This window comes from Perissodus microlepis, chromosome 3, assembly GCF_051167445.1.
Source record: "Perissodus microlepis isolate ML-2025 ecotype Zambia chromosome 3, ASM5116744v1, whole genome shotgun sequence".
Lineage (NCBI taxonomy): Eukaryota > Metazoa > Chordata > Actinopteri > Cichliformes > Cichlidae > Perissodus > Perissodus microlepis.
The window spans coordinates 24,278,182-24,300,230 of record NC_140463.1 but is presented as its reverse complement, the minus strand read 5'-3'; the positions used below and the strand labels follow the sequence as shown (position 1 = coordinate 24,300,230).

General features: G+C 41.2%; 1 protein-coding gene across 1 annotated transcript in view; it reads right to left on the bottom strand.

Moving 5' to 3' along the window:
- The window catches only part of shroom4 (shroom family member 4), a 100,275-nt gene that overhangs the window by 50,861 nt on the left and 27,365 nt on the right, over positions 1-22,049 (bottom strand). Inside the window, exon 2 of the mRNA XM_084923658.1 lies at positions 9,357-9,508. Within this exon, the coding sequence (XP_084779784.1) occupies positions 9,357-9,508 (152 nt within the window). The remainder of the gene's footprint in view (positions 1-9,356; positions 9,509-22,049) is intronic.

Genomic DNA, 22,049 nt, shown 5'->3' with positions numbered 1-22,049 from the left:
CCCCTAGCTGCACAGAGACTTCAGGTTGTACGGAAGTCTGGGGAAATTACTGGCTTCATTCTTGATTTATAATCTCTGTAAAAATGTTTCTAGTGAGTTTATGATCTAAATCGCTCATTTAAAGTCTGCTTCATTACAACATGGAGCTCACTTTGAAAATTATTTTCACATTTATGTAAAATAGATTATAAAGCAAACTGTTTCCATATGGATAGTTATTTACACTGGCATTTCCCTCCTTTGACACATCAAAAGAAGTATATGTCAGTCATATTAAATTCATATGAAGAACTCCCCTATATAATATGTAGCAAATGATCATATCTACATAAGCATGTCTTCATGTATGCTATTATATAGTGTGGCTAATTCTGGGGCTGTTTTGGGGTAATTAAGGACAAAAATGCTCTTTACTGCCCTGTCCTTCATAAAATGATGTTCAAATTCATGTTTTTTTGCTTTTCTGTTAAAAGAAGCATTTTTAAGACAGTGGTTGTCTTAATTAAGAGAAAATACAACAGTAGTTAACAACAGTGTGGGTCTCGTTCACCCTTAGCTGGCTTGTTAAAGGAGCCATAAAGCATCACTCCTGAAAATAAAAGCTAAAATGGACCCAAACACACTCCCCTTTTTTTACCCTCCACTGAACTGCTGGGCAGGCCAGTAAAATCCTGCGGTTTGCCAGATTTAGCCTGTGGGCCTTCCTTTGGCCTGCTCCTCTTTCAGCAACAGGACAATGTAGTAAGTCTGATCTGAATGTGTTTTATTTAAAGAATAAACAATGGCGCTAAGAATGGCGAGAAACAGATAGAAAACAGACTAAATGCAACATCTCTGTAGCAGCTGACAGGCACGAGAGTGAAGTCCTTACTGTAAATGCAATGGAAAGCTGTCAGACACAATACGCCCTTTTGTAAATCATACACAAGCCTCTATTTCAAAGCTTTCCAAGCAGAGTTTAGCAAAAAAAAAGAAAAAAGAAGTAGTGCTTTTGTGCAAAAAAAAAAAAAAAGTTGCACAAAAGTACTATTATCAAAATCATCATCTCTCCTCGCCAACTCCACATTTCCTTCCACTGAATTTACATCTCATAATTAAATCCACAGTGTGTACATTTTCCCCACAGGCCCCATCGGCTGAAAAGACCATTTATTCAGAGGCCACTACTGTACAGGGGACCCCCGGTGAGTGACTTCCTGATGTTTCCACAGGCAAACGTGTTGAGCACATAATAATCCACAATATTACTCCCCATTTAAGGCCGTTTAGACCATTTGAGCTTTAATTGAGCTTAGAATAACAGAACGAGTGTGCAGGATCATTTCTCACCTTTATTAAACACATACACATGTGCATACAGATGTAAAAACATAGCAGTGCTTTAGTTTGGTGGGGAAAAAAGAAATGAAATGTAAATTAAATGTAGTCCTACCAAATTTTTACAAAACAAGATGATTGGTTGAAAGATTCCCTTTAGGTTGCCAAGCAAAAAGACAAAACGGGCACAAGCTTAGGTTCCAGAAGAGGGCGCTGTTCAGGCCTTGTCAGACTATGAGCTTGTAAAGCGCTGATCAACCTGAAACATTTCCTGTGCTTGATGAGGCCCTCATCTTTTTTTGTATGGAGAAAAAGACACAAACTTCAGAAACTATTCAGCTGTCATTCTCAGCCTGTACAGCTTTTTATAAGTACTGCTCATTTTTACAACGTGTCGTTTTCAATGCAAACGACACATACAGTTCGTATACCTCTTTCCAACTGACTGATCTCTAGGCCCATGTGAATGGGGCTACAGCAGCTACTTACAACCATTAGCAATACTTACTTTTTCCAAAATGACCAGTAGTTACCAAGTAGTTGCCAGCAAGTCTCGAGGTCTGTGTAACTGGTACATAAGCAAGCTAGCTAACCACTGGATTAGCACAATAGCCTCTTATCCAAATATAGTAAGTTCTAGCTTCTAAAAACTAACATGTTGTGGCCAAAACACTAACATGGAGGATTCAAAATGTGTCCAAACGTCATTATGTAACGTTACAGTGGCTACGTCCATGCTTTTACACTACCTGTAACATGTTATAAGCTACTTGCGGTTGCTCCCTTGCTACAAGGGGTCACCACAGCTAGCAGCTCGGCATGTTTCATTTGGCATGCTTTTATACCGAATGACTTTCCTGACGCAACCCCAAAGTGGATTTGTGTCTCCAGCTAGAATAAACCAATAATTGTGCAAACCACTGCACCACCAGAGGCACCAATGGATAAAAAGATGCTAAAATGCCAAATGTGCCACACAAAAAAATAAATAAATGGTAGGCCTTTATATACCTTGGTGACCAGCCGAAGCAACATCTATGTGCAGGAAAACACTGCTGCACTTTTTTTTTTTATAATGAAAGCACACAAAAATGGGTGTTGAGTTAACTGAAACTGTAAACTTATGAACTGTGAACTAATCTTCCACATTTTGCAGTTTCAAGTATTCATACAAACACTGTAATGCTACTAAATTAGTCTGATGTGAAACTAATGGCAAAAGAGGGACGTTCTGTTCAGCTAGCCACTTTTTGGCATCACCGAGTCCAAGCCAAAAATATCTGTCCCACCAAACCACAGCATGTCACGCTTTTTACACATTCCCACTAAAGATGTAGTAAGAAACACGAACGTCCATCCATTTACATCTCTGCACCAACAGCCCCTATGTGTTACTAAAAGAGGTGGTAATGAGTTTTGGCTTTTGACTAAGGGCCCTTTTCCACTGTTAAAACTATACAAGCAGAGCCAAGTGAGCAAATGTGAGCATTTCATCATCCCTGGCCAGCCAGTATGTGTGTGTGTGCAGTACTTTCAGAGGGTTCCTTGTTCCTGTACAGTAATGACTAAAACCAGACTGGCAGGCGGGTGACGTGACTGGCACAGCGTCGGGGTCAAAGTGCAACACAGTCCCACCTAATACAGAGGCTGTGATTGGTCATTAGTGTCAGTAACGTGTCAATCACAGGGGGTTTAATTTATGTGTGGGTGACCAAAATAAGAGCACTCCAGCCAAAAAAAACAAATAATACCTCTTTATGGGCACAGACAGAGAAACACGCAGGCTAAAGGTTAACTTTAATTAAAGTTCATTCAGTTAGTTAATTCATCCATTTTCTAACCGAAGGCTCCATATTTCTTCGCCACAGTTTCAGCTGTTCTGGGACATAAAAGTGTTCCCACCAATTAAGAGCCCAGCTCTAATAGAGGGTGCAGACTGCATGATACAACTGCAGTGGAGGATGGCCATTGTTAACGACAATTTATAATTCTAACTCATACAAAAACAGAGGTGGACATAAGTTTAGGTGGAACTTTTTTTTTTCTTTTAGCTGCTGTACATAATTTGCAGAGAAATCCTTCTTAAAGACTCCATGCACTTTGGTTTAATTTGCCATTCTTCACTAATGTATAGTCTATCTCTCAGATATAAAACGGTGAGCTTTTCTGACTATAATTGCTTCCTCAGACATGGTGACCATTGTAACGGCAAAAATCATGTGCATTCTGAGCACAGACCGCCTTTAGAGGAAGATCATTTCCTCCACCTGCCAATTGCTGCATATTATGCCGTCACCCACACTGTAAACATTATCCTTTCATCTTCCTGCGTTTATCCAGGTCCAACATGCAACAGTCCAACAGATGCCAAGATTAATCTCCAGCTCTTCTGATGGGAGGCCAAGGTGTTTCCCCAAATCAGCCAAGAGATAATGACCTGAAACACCTCACCCATGAAGCACCCTAGTCAGATGCGTGAATCACCCCAACGGGCTCCTTTCGATGTGGAGGAATACACGCTTGACTCTGAGCCCCTACCAAATGGCCAATCTCCCCATCCTGCCTCTAAGTTGTCATTGCCACAACTTGTATCTGCAATCTCATTCTTTCAATGATAAATCAAGGGTGGGAACGTAGATGAAATGCTTGCTTTCAGGCTCAGATCTCTTTCAGTCACCAGATTGGACCGATCCGTCCAGTCTCACTCACAATCCACACTGAGCTTGCAGACATACTGTTCATGCAAATTTCATAACAAATAAGAGTAGGATCTGAGCTTTAGATAGAAGGATTACTTCATAGGTTTTGTTCAGTTTAATGACATCTTCATGTGCAAATTTGCCAAGTGTACATATACTGTTGCCACTTAGTGGATGAAGGCTGAAATCTAACACATGTTTATATATAATAGTTTCTTTTTTTTGCAGGGAGAGAAAAGAAAAAGCTTTCCCTGTTTCCATACGCTTTGTTGTTTTTATCAACTTTTCTCTCACACTGGCGTTGATTTTTCCATACTACCTAACTTACTTAAGATGTAAATCCAAGATATTAGTGGTGTTACAACTACTGCTTTGTCTCCTTGGACAGCTTCAGACAGCTGTTTGGCAGCAACGCGCCTTGTTCTGGCCTTGAAACCAGACCAGCCGTCCAGCACCTCCGGGTTTTCTGCTCCTGTTTCTGCAGCAGGTGGATTAATTCTGTTAGGCATGCACACAACAGTATTTACACCCACATGCGTACTACACTGTACATCATATTCAGCAGGCTCAGGCTGACAGATTGACCAGTGGACAGACAGAAATGTCTTTAGGAATGCAACTGGCGATGAGAACTCTCCCAGTGAAACCCACAGTGGGTGCTGGTGTCTGGTATGTGTTGCATGTCTGACTGCTGGGGCTTTCCCAAAGCTGTGTGAGAGCCAACATGTGTCCACACATATGCTAAACGCTCAACACTAACAGTCTGATCGGTTACATAGATATGCTGTAGATGTACTGCCAAGTTAGCAGCTTCAGACTTTCTGGATATTTACAGCTTAAATTTAAAACTTTTTCAGATGTTATGGAAAAACATGCAGCTCGTTTCTTCATTTATTTGGCAAAATGTCCAATTTTTGTTGTTTTAATGCATTTCGTTGCCCTGTACCTGTGCATGTGCAATGACAATAAAGTTGAATTCTATTCTATTCTATTCTATTCTCAGAGCTCTGGTTGATATTATTAGCTGCTTAATTGGTCTGAGCAGCAATTTAAGATGAAACATGTAGGTTTAGTCTATACAAATAGCCCTTAACCCTTTCCCCTATAAAGATGAGCTCCCCTGTACTCTTAAAGACGAGTTCTGAACCCTCAGTATATCAATAAAGATGTGATGACTATTTGAATAGTTTCCAAGGGTTTTCCAAGGGTAGCTGCATAGGCAGGGACCACTCTCACTAACCACTAATTCACACACGGTCATTTTGTTGTAAAAGCAGGCCTGAAATATGAGAGGAACTACTCACATCGGAAGAGAGAAACAAGGGTTATTTAAAGTAGGCTCAGAGTCAATCAAGCCAACAAAAGTACTAGAATAAATATCCCCAAATCAAATCGCTGATAAGACTGTGACGTGTCATCACATGGGTCAGAAGTATTAAAGTTAAAAAGGTTTCAAATGAATGTATTCTTAATGACATTTAACAATGCAAATGGTAGTATGACTATTACTAATCTGTGTGCGATTAGGAGAAGGTCACTTGAAAATTTGGTTCTGTGGCCCCAAAATGTTTTAGAGTATCAGGCCAGCCATTAACTCAACTCCAGTTACTCATTCTGTGTGCACTGAAGTAATTGCTTGTTTGCAGTCATAGAAACAGGTACGGCCTCCCCGAACGACCCCGTAACAGAGCGCCCATTGTTGAAACACTTTATTACACTGATCATCCAGTATTTTGCTGCTGGGAGTCAACTGTACTTTAACAAATTTTACTTGCTGACATCACTTGCGAACTCATTTTCATTACTTGTTTTTTGGTTTGTTTTATTTTTTCCCCAGTTATGACATGCCAACTGTTGGACAACTTAGGATGGCTGGACAGAAACAGTGATGCCCTTCAGCATTCAAGAAATAAGTCTGGTCTCAAGGAAAGTGACGCCAAGTATAGGTAAGATTGGTCCTGAATCAGCAGCAATGGGAAGCATTAACACAGGTTATCCAGAATTTTGTTGGCAATCACAGAGCAGAGAATTATGCTGAGCTTGTGGATAACACAATGAAAATATATCAGCTCATGACACTGAAGACGCACTTACCTCAAGTGTTTTTCCACCAAATCTTGAAGATGTTAGCAGGCAGGACAGATTTGATGTAAGATAGAAAAGTGATGGAGAACTGATATCAGGGAAATTTTGATCCGGGCGTGATTGTGGACTACTGTTGGTTCTTGCCAAAGACAGATGGCTGTGCAGCACAAGCACAAAAGCAAGCATCTAAAAACAGTTTCGAGCATGCTGATCCCTGGTGTGTTTTCAGAATGAACAGATTAAAACTATTTTTGTTAGAAATAATTACAATTCAAATGTAATTACAGTTAAAATTCCTGTCATTGCGTCGATTTATTATACTGGTATTCAAAACTGTCAAAACGTCAGTGATAACAAAAACCTGACACGCAAATTAAATAAGATTTCATATCTGAACTCACTGTAAAAAAACTTGATAAATAGCTGAAGTTCACAGTTCAGTTCAGCTCCTGACAATTTAAATGCCAGAGCTCAGATCTGCTGTTCTTTTCCTCCTGCACTTTTTAAATCCACATTAAGATGCCAACTGGAGTTCAGTTGACAGGCTGAAACTGTTCCCGTCATTAGCTCCAGCTCCAAAGCCAAAACACAAACGATGTTTTTTTGCCCTTTGTGTGTCTGTGTGTTTTTGTGCACAAATTTCTACCCTTTTACTATGCCTCAATAAGGTGGATCCTTGTGTTAATCAATACAGCGTGTTTATACTGCATATTACTACTAAACAGACCTTTCAAGCTGCTGAGGAGTGTGCACCACTTCAACTTGCCGTTACACTTCTGTGAAGGTGCATGTCAAGCTACAGTGTAGGGTACAGAGCTGCGCTGTAGCCTGCGCCTTAGACTACACACAACCCCACACATCCCATGAATCAAACATTAAAGTTCTTAGGAGAAACAATGCGTAGCTGTTTTTAGCAGAAAGCTCTGACAAGCACGCTAGTTTCAAAGTACCTAAATGATAAACAGAAAACACAGGTGGGATTTATCTGCTATAGAGCAAGATTGTTCTTTCTGGAAAGGACCATAAACGGTGCTTAAAGAGAGTTGACGTCAGAGTTACAACCATGAAGTGAATGCAAAAGTTCAAGTCAGAGCAAGTGTCAGTTAAAATCTTCTGGATGTGTACACAGTCCTGTGAGTTTTTGAATAACGGCAATTCTGACTTTTAAATAAAGCACTAAGGATATACAACTGCTGGTGTAAATGTCAACAAACACACACACAAGCAGAGTCACCTATACTCAACCCTCACTGCTCATCGGTTTCCTTTCAGACACCCTGAAAGTCAAAGGTGACTTCCCGTGAAAAACATCTTAAGTGTGAGAACGCGGCTTTTAGGTGCCGATGAACCGGGGAAAAGGACGGCGACTTCCTCCCTCACCTTCCTTCCCAATGCTGAGAATCAAACTAAACACAATATTAGGGGTCAACAAGTCAAAGAAGACGAATGAGCCAACGTTCACTGTGAAGCCACGAAATTATTTGTTGATCAAGTTTATGTACGAGTGCCGTTTATTTGACTATTATGGTTGTTTTTTTAAATTATTATTATTTTTTGAAATCTGCAACTTAGCTTGGGAGCTTGACATGCCTCAAAATAAAAGCAGAGAGGCTGACGGGAACGATGCTGTGAATAGGCCGAATGCTGAATGGCTGAAAAATAGAAGAGAAAGGAAGCGACAACTTTGTTCACCGTGAAGAAAAAGAAGCCAAAAAACAAAAACTAACACAAAGAAGTGCCTTGAAGGGCAATGAAGAGGCTGAAGAGGACGTATTAAATGTTTTTAAGCTCGAGTTTCGCATCATCTCATTTCTAAGACGAAGAACATTAGCCCCTGCTGCAGAGAAGACCAAACTAAAGGCCCGACAATATCATAAGCGTGAACCGCATTACTCTTTTGACACTGCCCCCTGGTGATAGTACACTGTTACAGCACGCACACGGCAGTCTGCAAAGCAGGCAATGTACATTGTACAAGGTTAAAATACCAATACTACAATCTAAATATCAGGAGAGCAAATCAATATGCTTTCAGATGTGTGGCTACATGTTGGTGACCTTTTCCTGGATTCTGGCTCCACTGACAGGTGAGAGGTAGGAATTTTAAACATGATACTGATAACCAGGAAAATACTCAATACTCAACACCATTTTCCGAGAAGACACAAATCAGGGGGTTAGGGGTTTAGGGTTGTATCAGGAAGGACACGCGGTATAAAACGAGCCAAATGAAACATGTGGTACCTGCTGTAATGACCCTTTGTAAATTAACCGCAGCCGAAGCACACTATCTTAACGATACTATAATGTGGCTATCGGGTAACTGATAATAGTCAAACCAGTCACAACATTTGGCAACACCTCCCTGAGCCTGGTTCAGCCACAGCTTTCTTCCTTTTAAAAGGGAGTTTTTCCTTCCCACCGTCTCCAAGTGCTGCTCATAGGGGACAGTCTGACTGTTGGGGTTTTCTTTCTAATATTGTAGGGTCTTTACCTTAAAGGTGAAGTGTACTGACTTCAAAAATATGCACTGACCAGGTTAAGAGTTGTGGTAACTGTTCAGTACTTTAATGATGTTGACATAAACTAGTTAAATCAATTAGTATCTGAGTCTTGATTTATTTTGACAAACCTTACTCAGTAATGACCCTTCAGGTCACCTCCTTGTTGCCAACTGGTGCCTTTTCATTCCCCTTCAGAGCTTTCTTCCCCAGAAAAGGAGCACCGGGTAAAAAAAATTGACAGTGCTGCTCTGTAACCGATCTCCTGCACTCGTTGGTTTCCCACTGCTCAGCAGCTGCAAACACATGAAGCCCTTGCTCTGAGAACAAAGTAAGAGCCTTTCTGTTTCTTCTGACTTTCTCTCTCAGCATAATTTCACATGTAAATACAGCCAAGAATTACACCAAAGTCATTATCTTTACCAAAACTGTAGGGGGACTTTGTTGGACGATGTTGCAGTGATAGCCTCATTCGTGAGCCCGTTCGCCGAGGTTCTTTGTTAGAGGTAATTACACATTATAATATTATCTCAGCTTGTTCTTGTTCAGTTCCTCTCACCGTTGCAAACTTTTATTTAAATAAACATTTACGGGAACTCGCACGAATGCTGCTTCTGCAGCAGCACCGAATCCGAGTCTGTGAGAGAGGTATGCGTAGCTTCTGATTTTGTCCAATGACATCTCCACCCACAGCTCTGTCTGCTAACCCTAGCATGAACCTCTCGTGGATCTGTGTAGTTCTCACAGCGTTTACCTCCTGACTGTGAGCTTCAGTATCCTGTAGGATCCCTTAATGAGAATCAGGGCTTCTTGTCTGCTGCCGTAGAGGGGGGATCCGTTTATGTTAATGAGTTCATCACCAACTTTCAGCTTCTTGCAGTGGGCAGCCTTCCCTCCGTCCTCGATCTGCAGACAAAGACACGATTTGGTTGAGATGAAAGAGGACACTTGGAAGGCAAACAGAAGGACATTCAAGAAAAAAAGAAATCATTCTAATAATAAAAAAAGTCACTCAAAGACACATCAGCGCTGCCAGAACGACTCCTTTAAAGCCCATTTTGAAGACATTTTTTGTTAAACTGTCTTTGTCCCCCTGGCAACTTCACCCTAAACAGCATCTCCAAAAACAGCCCGAACCAAACATCCCACAGAAACCCATCACATTCCCCTGTAATAGACTCTGTGTGTGTGTGTTTGGCACAGAGGTGACTGCGGGTCACACAGTGGTGAAAGGCTGTGCCGTTAATGCATTGCTGGGATGTTTCAGGGTGTTTTTTAGGCTGCAGAGAAGTGAGACATTGACGATTGTGCGGTGCAGTGTGGTGAGAGGTTTCAGTTCAGCCATAAATCACACACACACACGAAGAGGAGAAAGCATGAAAGAAATAAAAGACAGGAACACACAGATGGACGGGGCAAATGACCTGCTTACTGAGCGGACCACCGGCAGGAAGACAGTCAGGCCAACAATGACAGAAAAATCAGGACGGATCTTTTTTTGTAATTTATTTTGCTGCGGTTTTATTCCCACATTTAGAGAAGTTCTGGAACAACATGCTCATGCATTCAAAGATCAAATATGCATGTCACCGCAAATGCACTATAACGCTTCTGCTGGCACCTCGTTTCAGTAGTACTAACGCTTCAACATAGGTAGTGAGTCATCAGTGACAGTAGCTCATTGGAAAAACAGGATGGAAAATGCCCGCTGTTTACCTACACTTACCTGTTTACCTACACTTACCTGTTTACCTACACTTACCTACACTTAAAAATGCTGCGGAAACATTACTGTAAATTCTCTTAAAACATCAAAAAGTATCAAACCATCAAGTTGTCAGAACTTTTCCATCACAAAGTACCGGATCGCTTCTCATGACATCCGTACTACAAACCACACGAGAATGTCTGCTTATTGGCTAGCTGTGAACAAAGCAAATGCAGGAAGTCATTGGTTGATTTTATGGTTTACTGCTGCAGTGTGTGTACTCTCCAGGTCTGCAGTACTCTGTGGCATCCCCGATGCAACGCATACCTGCTACTCTGCTCAGACCTGCGACGTACACCTGGTAGTTTACTCGAGGCTGGACCATGTTCTCTCTATAAACGAACCGCTTTAGAGTTTAGATTCGAAACTTGACAGCGTCCGTGCAGTTGCCGTTGTCCGATCTCCACACACAAACCACAGCAAGGAGTAAAACAAACCTGAGTTCACTTTAAACAGAAAGTGGTGCAGGTGTGAACGCACTCTAATGATTACGTCGTATTTTTCAGCTGACTGTCTGCATCCCCGCCTGCATGCCTCACAGAAACCGCTGCATTAGAGGGGGAGGAAGTCTTTTAGTGACCAACCATCATGTACAATCCAACGCGCCAGAACAGAATCAGTGGACAAGCTTTATTTTGAAAGTTCGAAGGCTTATCTCACCTTGCATTTTCTCAACCGGATAAGCTTGTTGGCCAATCTGTTTTGTCATATTTTAGTCCTGCTTATACAACAAAATGACTGGGTGTGCCTCAGAAGTTAGTGAGGGTGGTCTCTGCCTATGCAGCTACACTTGGAAAACCATTGGAAACTATTCTAAAGGTCATTAAACCACATCTTTATTGACATATGCTGAGGTGTCAAAAATCATTGTTACAGGTGACGCAGGCGAGGTCGTCAAGTTTTGGGTTGGGTGTTAATCGGTCAACTCAAACACTTTGTCATCTTTTATAAGTATGTTGGCACTGTCATGCAATACACAAACGTTTTTTTTCTCTCACTGCCTCTTGAGCTAAAACAGTTTTAAAAAATGTACCTTTTTGCAAAAAAACAACAACAAACAAACCAAAAAGCACAAGTGAAGGTGGCAACAGATTTCTGTTCACAAACCACTGTCTTAATTTAAATGTGTTTAAACTAAGACACTGATACTGGGTAATCTGGGAACACAAAACTTTGTTTCAGAGATAAGTGATAAAATGCTGTTGGTATGTATTTAATAAACTCTAAAAAGGATCTTTGTCCAGTAAAGTCACTTAATACAGGGTTTAGTAAGAGTGTAATTATTCGATTACAGCAGGGGCATGTAGGTTTAAATGGTTACTGTGAAGGGCCGCCCCCCCCAAATTTCACAACCCTCAAATAGTGACTGAAATCCTTTTTCTTCTTTGGCTTTGTCAGAGGTCACCAGGCAGCTAGAAGCTGGTTTTATTATCCATCACTTTCAGATATCAACCCCAGGTGAATTCCACTATTAACCCAGAATAAATGCTCTTTAAAGATGTCTCCGGGGCAAACGTAAAGGAATATATTCCAGGGTGGAAACGGAGAGCAGACCTGCCCCTCCTTTTATTAATCATTCATTCATTCACTTTTTTGCTTTTACTGCTTCAGAAAAAAAAAAAAATCAAAGGAATGCGTGTCATGGAAACACAGGTCTGATTTCACGGTTTAAGGATTTTACAGACACGCAGCGGGGGACTCAGCCCTGCGAGCCAACTCAAACATAAAGTGAGATCTTTCACATATTAACTCATTCTTTCTGCCGAGCTCTCCTGGGCCTGATGCTGTCATCGACTTCAAAGGTTAAATATTTTCATCCAAACATGAAAAACTTTAAGCAGTTAGTCACATTTGAAAGGGACACTTTTATCACAACTTTGGGTTTTGGTAGCACTCTGTTTCCGTGCTGTTTTAAAACTATTTTAAGAGTCCAATTTAAGTATGATGACTTAGTGACTTAGGGTAAGTCATCAGGTCTTTCTAATATGCATTGGCCTGTGTCCATTTATCATACCTGAGAGGAACAATGCCAGAAAATTGTTTTCTATCAACATCCCTAATTATAGCAAACAGATGACAAAAAACACCCCTCTGGAAAACCCTGCTGGAGCATCTATTAACAGTTGTTGTGGAAGGACCTAAAACAGTAACATCAATGGTGATGAAGGTTGGGTCAGGTCGGCAGATTGAGGTATTACTCTCTTAAGTCATAATTTTTTCAGGTAAGTATTATATAGGATTTTCCAGGTTGGCTGTCAAATTATACCGTGCAAATGTCTTAAGACATCTCTTACTGTTTTGTATTTGCTTCCAAGGACTCGGTCTCAAGCAACAGTGCTCAAGCCTTTTGGCATTGGCTGCCTTTTTTTTCACTCACTTTCAGTCCTTTCCTTGTACCTGACCAGGAATAATTTTATGACTTATTATTTAACTATTAATCATTCAAGGATAAAAAAGGGCACCTAACTCAAGAGATGAACCTGTTTAATTCTGCATATAACAGTTAACTTCACAGGAAACCAATTTTAAACTGTATCTTTAGGCATTTTATTATTAGCAGCCTGTCACAAAAACATCAACAGATTGTGACCCATCCTGTAATACCATGCTGAAACTATCTGATTAGTTGCCAAACACACTGCCAGTGCATTAAAGAAACATAACTGGAAAGAAAAACACTGTGAAACATTATCCTCCCCAGAGCCAGGACCTCAACATTACTGAAGCTGTTTGGGATCATCTAAAGCAGTAATTTTCAAACTGTGGTAGGTGTACCACTAGTGGTACTTGAACTCTCTCTGGTGGTGTGCAGGAAATCTCCATTTTTTTAAAGATGAAATAATATACCATTGTGGAGGCATGCAAAGACTACACAAGAGCTTTGAGTCCCCTATGAAGAGCAGCCTTTGCTTATCGCCAGCTGTCGTGGCCACTACGGAGTGCTTGCGGGCTCGTTTCCCTGGGCCTTGAAACTGCAAAGGCAGCACGGCGCTGTTAAATTGGTAAAAACGCAGCCCTTTTCCACAGTGTCACCGTGCCGAGATCCTAGCCACCATCGATGAGTCAGAGGCCCCCAGGAGAATCGGTGGGGGTGCTGGAGATGCCATCAGTAAGTCGGGAACTATCGCCTGGATGCTGGAACTCCCGGTAGCCAGGAGAATCCGATCCGCTTCTTCTGCGAGTGAGCGGTAATCCTTCGCGGCCAGCAACGGGGAGTTGGGTGGGTCATAAGTGTGGTACTTCAAGAGCCATATTTTATGAGGTGGTACTCATTGTGAAAAGTTTGAGAACCACTGATCTAAACGTTGCTAACATCCAAAGAAAAGGTTTGACTGTCCTTTAAGAAACCTGGAGAACTATTGTTACAAGAAAGCTGCCTAAGAGAGTCTGGGCTGTGTTGAAGAACAAAGGTATAATTGACTTATTAATAATGACTTTCAAACTGGATAGAAATCTACAAACTCTGCTTGTGCCTTGTTACCTGTATTTCCATGTACGTTTCAATAAATCCATCTATTCCGCTTATCCTTCTCAGGGTCGCGGGGGGCGCTGGAGCCTATCCCAGCTGTCATAGGGCGAGAGGCGGGGTACACCCTGGACAGGTCGCCAGTCTGTCACAGGGCCAACACACAGGGACAGACAACCATTTGTGCTCACATTCAATCCTGCATTCATATGGGCAATTTAGATTTTTCAATTAACCTTTCCCCACTAACTGCATGTCTTTGGACTGTGGGAGGAAGCCGGAGTACCCGGAGGGAACCCACGCAAACATGGGGAGAACATGCAAACTCCACACAGAAAGACCAAAGGAAGGGCAAATGATAAATTGACTGGTTCTTATACATCACGTTTCTACTCAGCGTGAGCACTCAAAGCACTTTACACAACATGTCTCAATTAGCCATTCACACACATTCACGGAAGCACTTTTTTCTATTCACGCACATTCACACTCTGATGGATACAAGAACTTGGACTTCAGTATCTTGCACTAGGATACTTTGGCACGCAGACTAGAGAAGCCAGGGATGGAGCCACCAACCTTGTGATCAACAGATGACGCACTCTACCTCCCAACCCATAACCACTGAAACTTTTCTTCAGTCCCCAAAAAGCAAACAAACCCTGTGGCACCACTGACAGCTAAAGACGGATGGTTAGTGAAACTGGGTTAGATCATTTATACTAGCCTAACCCTATAAAACTAGGGTTACAGGAAAGTAAGGCCCAGGGAAGCTGTAGCATGTTGAGCATCCCTGACAGACAGATAAATATCATTAAATGAAAGGAAGACAAGATTTTGATCTGGATTATTTACAGTGCAAAACTAATCCAGACTTCAGGTACAGACTGACTCTTACCTAGTCTAACATTTTAAAAACATCTGAGCCCTGGGCTGTTAAAAATTCAAGTGTGTTACGCTTGAACCGTGCTAATAAAAAGCTGATTATGAAACATAAATAGTTTATAGAGTTTATGCCACAGCAAAGCACCACTGTAAACAAAAAAATAAAGAGCACAAGAGGCAGAGACCAATTAATTAATAAGCGGCTAAAACCACAATAACAGCTTCAGGGCATCGTTTTGAAGCTGAAGTTTACTTTTGACCCCTACACAGAGGTGAGAACACCAAACATTTTCACAGGGAGCGGTGAAATGTAATGTACATCACACTGAACTGTGTCTACTGAAGCCACTTCCACACACACATTACTGTAAAATACAGAACACACACATGCACGCACACAGACACACGTATGCAAAAAGGCCGCCAGGCTGTGTTGAACCCATGTGACACAGTACTTATGTTCGCTTATTTCTAATGAGTTTTTCATTATGAAAACAAACCAGGGGCAGAAATGGCTGCAGTGCTGGGATGTTTAACGCTGCTTACAATGAGGATCACTGTTACACACACACACACACACACACACACACACACACACACACACACACACACACACAGTGTCCAAAGCACAACACGCAGGGTTTAGGAACTCAAATACACAGCAATAATATGACCCCTAATTATCCAGCAATGTAATAAATGCTGGAGTCTAATGAAATAAACAGTGCTGGTGGAAGATTAAAACACACTCTGGTCGACGCTTGGCTCTGCTAAAACTATCAGTGTGCCGTTAAGCTTCAGGAGTAATCTGTCATTTTCCCATGGATGAAAGAGGAGCGGAGCAGAGCGGAGGAATGTAATGAGGAAGGGGGAAACGTAGGATGGGAATACGATGATGAAGAAGACAAGATTTTTAGAGAAAACAAGGCAGCATGCGCTGAAAAAGCGAAGGAAAAAGGATTTAAAAAAAAAAAAAAAAAAAAAAAAGCCAAAAGGTAAGTGCCTGAAGAAATATAAACAGGAAGAGAGATGAAGATGAGGGGGGAGATATACAAGAGGGTGAAATAGTGTAGACAGATGAAATAAAACAGAAGGGGAACTAAGGAGGAATAAAGTGAGATGTATAGATAGAAAGAGAATAAGTGAAAGGAGGTGGATGGAGGGAAGGGGTGGATGAAGAGCAAACAGAAAGGAGATGAAGAGGGAAAAAAATCAACTACATGAAAAACAAAAGAAGAAGGAGATCTAATGAGGTTAATGTTTAAAGAGGGTTATAAAGAAGTATCAAAGGAAAGGGAGATGGAAAACAGAGAAGAAGAAGAGAGGAAGCGCAATAGAAAGATGGGAATGAATGGGAAAAACCTGAAGGAATAGCTTAGAAAAACACAAAGTAAAGAAGATGCAGGATAGACCAACAAAAGGAGGGAAACTTATGAAGGCTAAAGAGCAGAAGTGAAAAACAGGGCAGGAAGAAAAGATGATTAAGATCAGAACCAAACAAGATGAAGAAGAGAGGAAACAAAAACAAGGAAAAACAACAGAGGAAGGGAACTTACAAGAGAATAGAGAAAGGACTAAAAGAAGGATGTGTGTTGGAAGTGGAATAAGGAATTAAGGAGGATGTAATCAAAGGTAACGGTAGAAGGAAGAAGTAAGGTTTGGGTGGAAAAGAGAAAGACTAAGGAAAAAATGAGGAATAAATGAAGGAATAAGGGAGGAGGACTGGAAAAAAAGAAATGTGGAAGAAGGGAAATGAGAGGATGTAGGATGTAGGAGTATACAGAAATGGGATGATGGGAACTCAGACAAAAAGATGAAAGAAAAAGAAGGAAAAATACACAGATAACAGCAGGATAATTAATAAGGAAGAAACTTAAAAGAGAATAGGCTATGTAGATAGAGAAGGAGTAAGGGAGGACAGGAGGTATGAGGAAGGTAGGAAGAAGAGGCTGGATGAGCAAAAGGAAGCAGGAGGAAAAGGAACAGGGGAGGGAGGAGACGACCTGAGGGCGGCGTGCTGTAATCTGCCGCGCACACCTGTGGGTTTTACATACTAAACCCCAGCACGTGGGTTTGTGGGGCATAATTAGAGAGCGGTATTAAGAGAGTTTATGACGCACAGAGCAGGCAGATGTGTGGGAGGCTGAAGTCATTACCCAGAACTCGTTTCTTGACAAGCTTTTAGTTCTAGGTGCTTCACATCATCCTGCCAGAGAGCCAACTTTCCACAAAGGTTGACCGACGATCGGTAGCAAAAATTTACAGCACGAAGACGTCGGCTTCAGAATCCGCGTTAATCGAGAGTTCATGAAGACAAACTCAGGCGACATTCCTGGAGATACAAGGCGCTGGCTTGATAATCTCTAATCAAATGTCAACTTAAATTACAAATTTGGCTTTGACATTGATGCTGCACTTCTTTCTTTGCAGCGGCGCTCTCATTTTGTCTGAGAGTGACTCTCAGTCCTTCACAGAAGCTGTAGCAAACGATGAGCTATGAGGAGGGAGGAAAATGAAACTAAAATGCAGTTTCTCAAGTGGCCACTTGAGGCACCATAGACTTCAATGTTAAAATGTCCTAATTTCTAGCAGAAATACACATTTATAGTGTGGTCCCCGTTTTGATTTCTTTGGAAAGTTTCTCCCTCATAGAAACTGGACAGAAAGTGTTATTGTTTGTTTGTTTGTTTGTTTGTTTGTTTAATAAATAAGCCTTGGTGGTTTCTGTTTTGTTCCTGAACATCCGAACCAATTTCCTCTCATTCGATGGTGACGGTTTGTCACCACTTTGACAAGGTCTAGAAGAAGACCCACAGTCGAATAACTTTTACTCATGTATAATTGTTTGAAATGATGATCCAGCGTGCCATCATGCATGTGCCAAACAGTAGAAAAACAACCAAAACAAAGTGAAACAGCTCCAGAGACACACTCTGCACACAAAGGCCAAAACATCTCTCATCTGTCACACCCTGCTCGATAAAGGGTTTTCCCCTCACTTTGTATGTATCTATACACCTCCTCTCAGCTGTTTCACAGCTCAGCTTCACTCCAGTCTGACCTACATGTCTGCAGTGTATGTGTGTGTGTGTATGTGTGTGTGTGCTGTGGGATGTCCAGACAGCGTGAGGTCACTCCAAGCACTGAGGAGTCAGAGAAGAATGGCCTCTCTGTGAGCTGAAACCCACACACACACACACAGGTCAGACACACCCTTTTATATTTAGATTCAAGTGGTGACTTCACAGCCTCGAGGTGTGTGTATGTGTGTGTTTATACAGTGGCACAGTGCCCACTGCTGTGCCCTGGAAAAAGACGGAAATCCCCCCACATGCTAGTCACAGGTTGTCATCACTCAGCTATCACCTGACTGCGCTGAACAACAGTCCCTTTATCAAAAACTGGAACGATTAGCTTCAGACTGAAGATCATTAACTGCAAAATTGTTCGTCTGTGTGTGTGTGTGAGAGAGATGATTAACACAGCAAACATGTGCACTTCAATATTAACCAGCAGGAGACACATGTGCATGTGTAAACACATGTATTAGCCGAGTCGTGGAGGCATAACTGGGCTTATTTTGGCCTCATCATGTTAATCATTACGTTTTTTTATGGGGAAGACTTGGTTTAATGTTGCAGGTGGTTACCGTTAAATAGATGTCAACGCAGGGTCCTCTGAAAGCAGGCCTGTGCGCCTACCGTGGGCGAGGCGGTGCAGGAACACGTGCATTTAAAACCTCAAATTGCAGAAAGGACGAGACAGAGAAAATGAGCAGCTCTAAGAAAGTTTGTGAGTAAAAGCAAAGATGCTCTGAAAAGGAAAAAAACAAGCGCTGGCACGCAGCAGCAGAGTCTGGGAAAAGCTGTGTCATTTCTTTCATTGCTGGCTACAGAAGCGAGAGAAGGAAACCACTCTTCAATTGTTTACACGAAGACGTCCAGAGAGAATAAAACTGGTTTTTTTTAGGTTTTTTGCTTTTAGGGAGGACTCTGAGAGCAGAGTGGATGTGTCATATGTTTGAATGACACAGAAGCTGGGTTTTGAGGTGCATGTAACATTCACATGCAAGAACACACACAAGGAGAGGATGAGGGCGCAAACATGAAGCTGAACAAGCCTGATGAAATCCTTTTGCAGAATGACCTGTAAACGTTTGTCTTAGTGTGGTGCTGTTGGTCATTGTGTGATTATAATAAGCCACTTTTAGAGCGTCAAACACCTTATTTATCCCTTAAGTGTACTGAATATATTAAGTACATGATAACTAAATAATAATCAGTATTAGTGGAGTTTTTCAAGTTTTAAAATGCACTTTAGGGGGCAGCTATGCACATAGTTTGAATCTATGTTACCTTGATTAGCATTTTTCTGTTTAACACAAGTATTTTTATTACAAATGTGGCCAAAACCGCTTTGAGGGACGCCTATTATTGTGTTTTATATGGACAAACCCCAATTATTACTGTAGCAGCTTTCCTAATCTAAGAAATGATTCAGTTTCAGTTTTAGTCTTTAGATGAGGTCACAAACTGCTGCAATAAGGGCTTAAGAATTTGCTTTGCTGTGAGAAAGTCCCACGTCTTCCTCGCCTGCCCCTCTTCTGGTTTACACCAGCGACCAGTCTCACGGCAGCTTTCTAAAAGTCATTGCTAACTGTTAAATAATAACAATGTGTCCATGCTCCTTTAGTAACCTAACGCTTGACAGGGATCAACACATTTCGCTTCTATTTTTTGGCCATGTGACAAACAAAAAAGTTTTTTATGCTTTCACAAATGGCAACAACGTGGGGGGTGAAACTTGTATATTTTTACTATTTTTACTATTTTACATTTATTTTTACTATAAATGGAAGAATTTTAACTTAAGGATGGAAAATATTTTTGTGACTGAAAACTTTTTTTTGCAAGGAGGACAAATAATGATAACAATGAAGTCGCTTTTCCAACTATGAAATGCAATATATTGATAATTGTCTTGTTTATCTGGCATCTAGCCTTAATATAGCCACTAGGCTTAATAGGCCAATTTCATAAAGGAGTTATAAAAATGAAAGAATAGCTTTAAAAACTATGATGATGACAGCAGACCATCTGCCTGGATCTCACCCTATCCCCAGCATCTGTCACACCAACCCTCTGCATGCTCTCGTTCCATGCAGTTTTCCTCTTTTCCTCTTGCCTGGGAGTTCAATCTTCAACACCCTTTATCCAATTTAGCTCTTCTGCACATGTCCAACCCATCTCAGCCTTTCCTCTCTGACTCCCAATGAAACGCTGAGCAACTTAAACTCTTCCACTTCCAGCACAGCCTCCTGTCTCTAAACCATTCATCATACTCACTACCATCTTGTAAAACTTCCCTTTCACTCTTCCTGCTGTCCTTCTGTCACAAATTATCGTGTGCACTGTCTGATGCTTCGGATGGTCGCCAGGTATTTTAACGCATCCACTTTCACTACCTCTACTCTTTGCATCTTCACTGTTACACCTGTCTCCCTTTCACTCACACACATTTGTTCTCTCTTGCCTCTGCTCACTTCCATTCCTCCTCTCTCCAGTGCATACCTCCAGCTCTTCAGACTATGATCAACCTGCTCCCTACAGAGCACAATGTCGTCTGCAAACATAGTCATCTGTCAAACTGTCCAACCTGTTTTTTGACATACTGCCCAAACTCAGCAAATCTCTCCCAGTTGTTACCATGAAAACAGACATACGTAGATGTATAAAGGAGGGGGAACAAAGAAGTACAAGACCTTTTTTTTCTTGCATTGTAAATTTCCTTGTACAGTCTTTTGTTTTTTATATTATATTCTTTACTTTTCTGTCACTTTGCTGCTGGAACACGTGAATTTCCCCACTGAGGGACAATAAAGGATATTTCTCTTCCATTCTGTTTTATTCTATTCTATTCTATTATATTATATTCTATGCTATTCCATTCATGACTGATCACAGCAGAAACTTTGCTTCCTCATGGCAGGAAAGGCGATGATTTCACTGAGTTAGCTGGTTTCTTGTGAGCATGGAAACGCACTGAATGATGCTCAGTGGTGCGTCTCCTCCGTGTCAAGGCCCTAAATAGAGCCATCAACATGACAGGTAAACACAAGACCCTCCATGAACCATGCCCCCCCAATCATGTTTGAGTGGATCCCAAGGACAAAGACCCTGGAAGTGGGTGGGGGGTGTTTGGGACGAGAAACCCCCTCTCAGGACCTCCTGCTGTGCACCAGCTTTGAGCTTCTGCTATTGTTTACTCCTCCATCTCCCAAACCGAATGCCTGCGGATGCACTGAGGAGTAAATTTGGAAACAGCAGTTTGAAACGTGGAAACATGACTCGGAGGGAGCTGCCAGTTCTTTCTGCAGTTCTGAAGGTAGAGGCCAGTTTCTCCCACATTTCCTGTTATGATAACATTTGAATCCACCTTCTTTTCCACTACTTGGGGCTGCTCACAGCCACAAGTCTAAGTCACTCTGTGTTTGACCTCCGCAACGAGATCAAGAACTGTGAAGAAAATAAGCAAGACGCTACAGACTCCATAACTCCCAACACTCACAGAAGATAAAGAATAAAGCCTTTTCTGGTGCCTTTGAGGTGCACAAGTTGGCATTTGAGCAACCGCACAGGATAAATCCAGGAATTTATTTCATTGCGTTTTGTTTTTTTTTCATTTGATTCATTTTGGTGTTATGTTTCCATTCAAAGCTTTACTACCACTTGACAATGTTTCTTTTTGTTCTTTTGCACTACTGACAACATATATAACAAGTTAAAGATTAAAAACTTAAATATTTATTAGCAATGTTCAACTAAATGCCAGAATTGAAAATTAAAAGTTTTTTCATTTAAATGTGACTTTTCAGTCCCCACACTGGAAATCACTGCTCCAAAGAACTGCTCCTCTACCTCTCTGACAGGCAATAGCTATACAAGCTGACAATTTGCACCTTTTTAAACAAGTGCAAAATTAGGTATACAATCATATTATATACTTTAACTATTACTTATTCATACTTTGGGAAAATTCACTGATTATACAGCACTTTTCTTGTCTTACTAACCACTTAAAGCTTTCTTTATCACACATCTGCACCTGTGGCCAACTTAGAATCACCAGTTAACCCAACATGTAAGTCTGATCACTGTTTGCCATGCTGGTTCTTCGAAAATGTAATCTAATGGTCTTTATAAAGGCCAATACTGATATATCGGTAAACAGATAATATCTACGATATCAATGTAGCTGATATATCGTTCAGGTTCTAGTTCATTTTGGAAGGTTTTTGAACAATTTTTAAAAAAGGAAGTTAGAAAAAG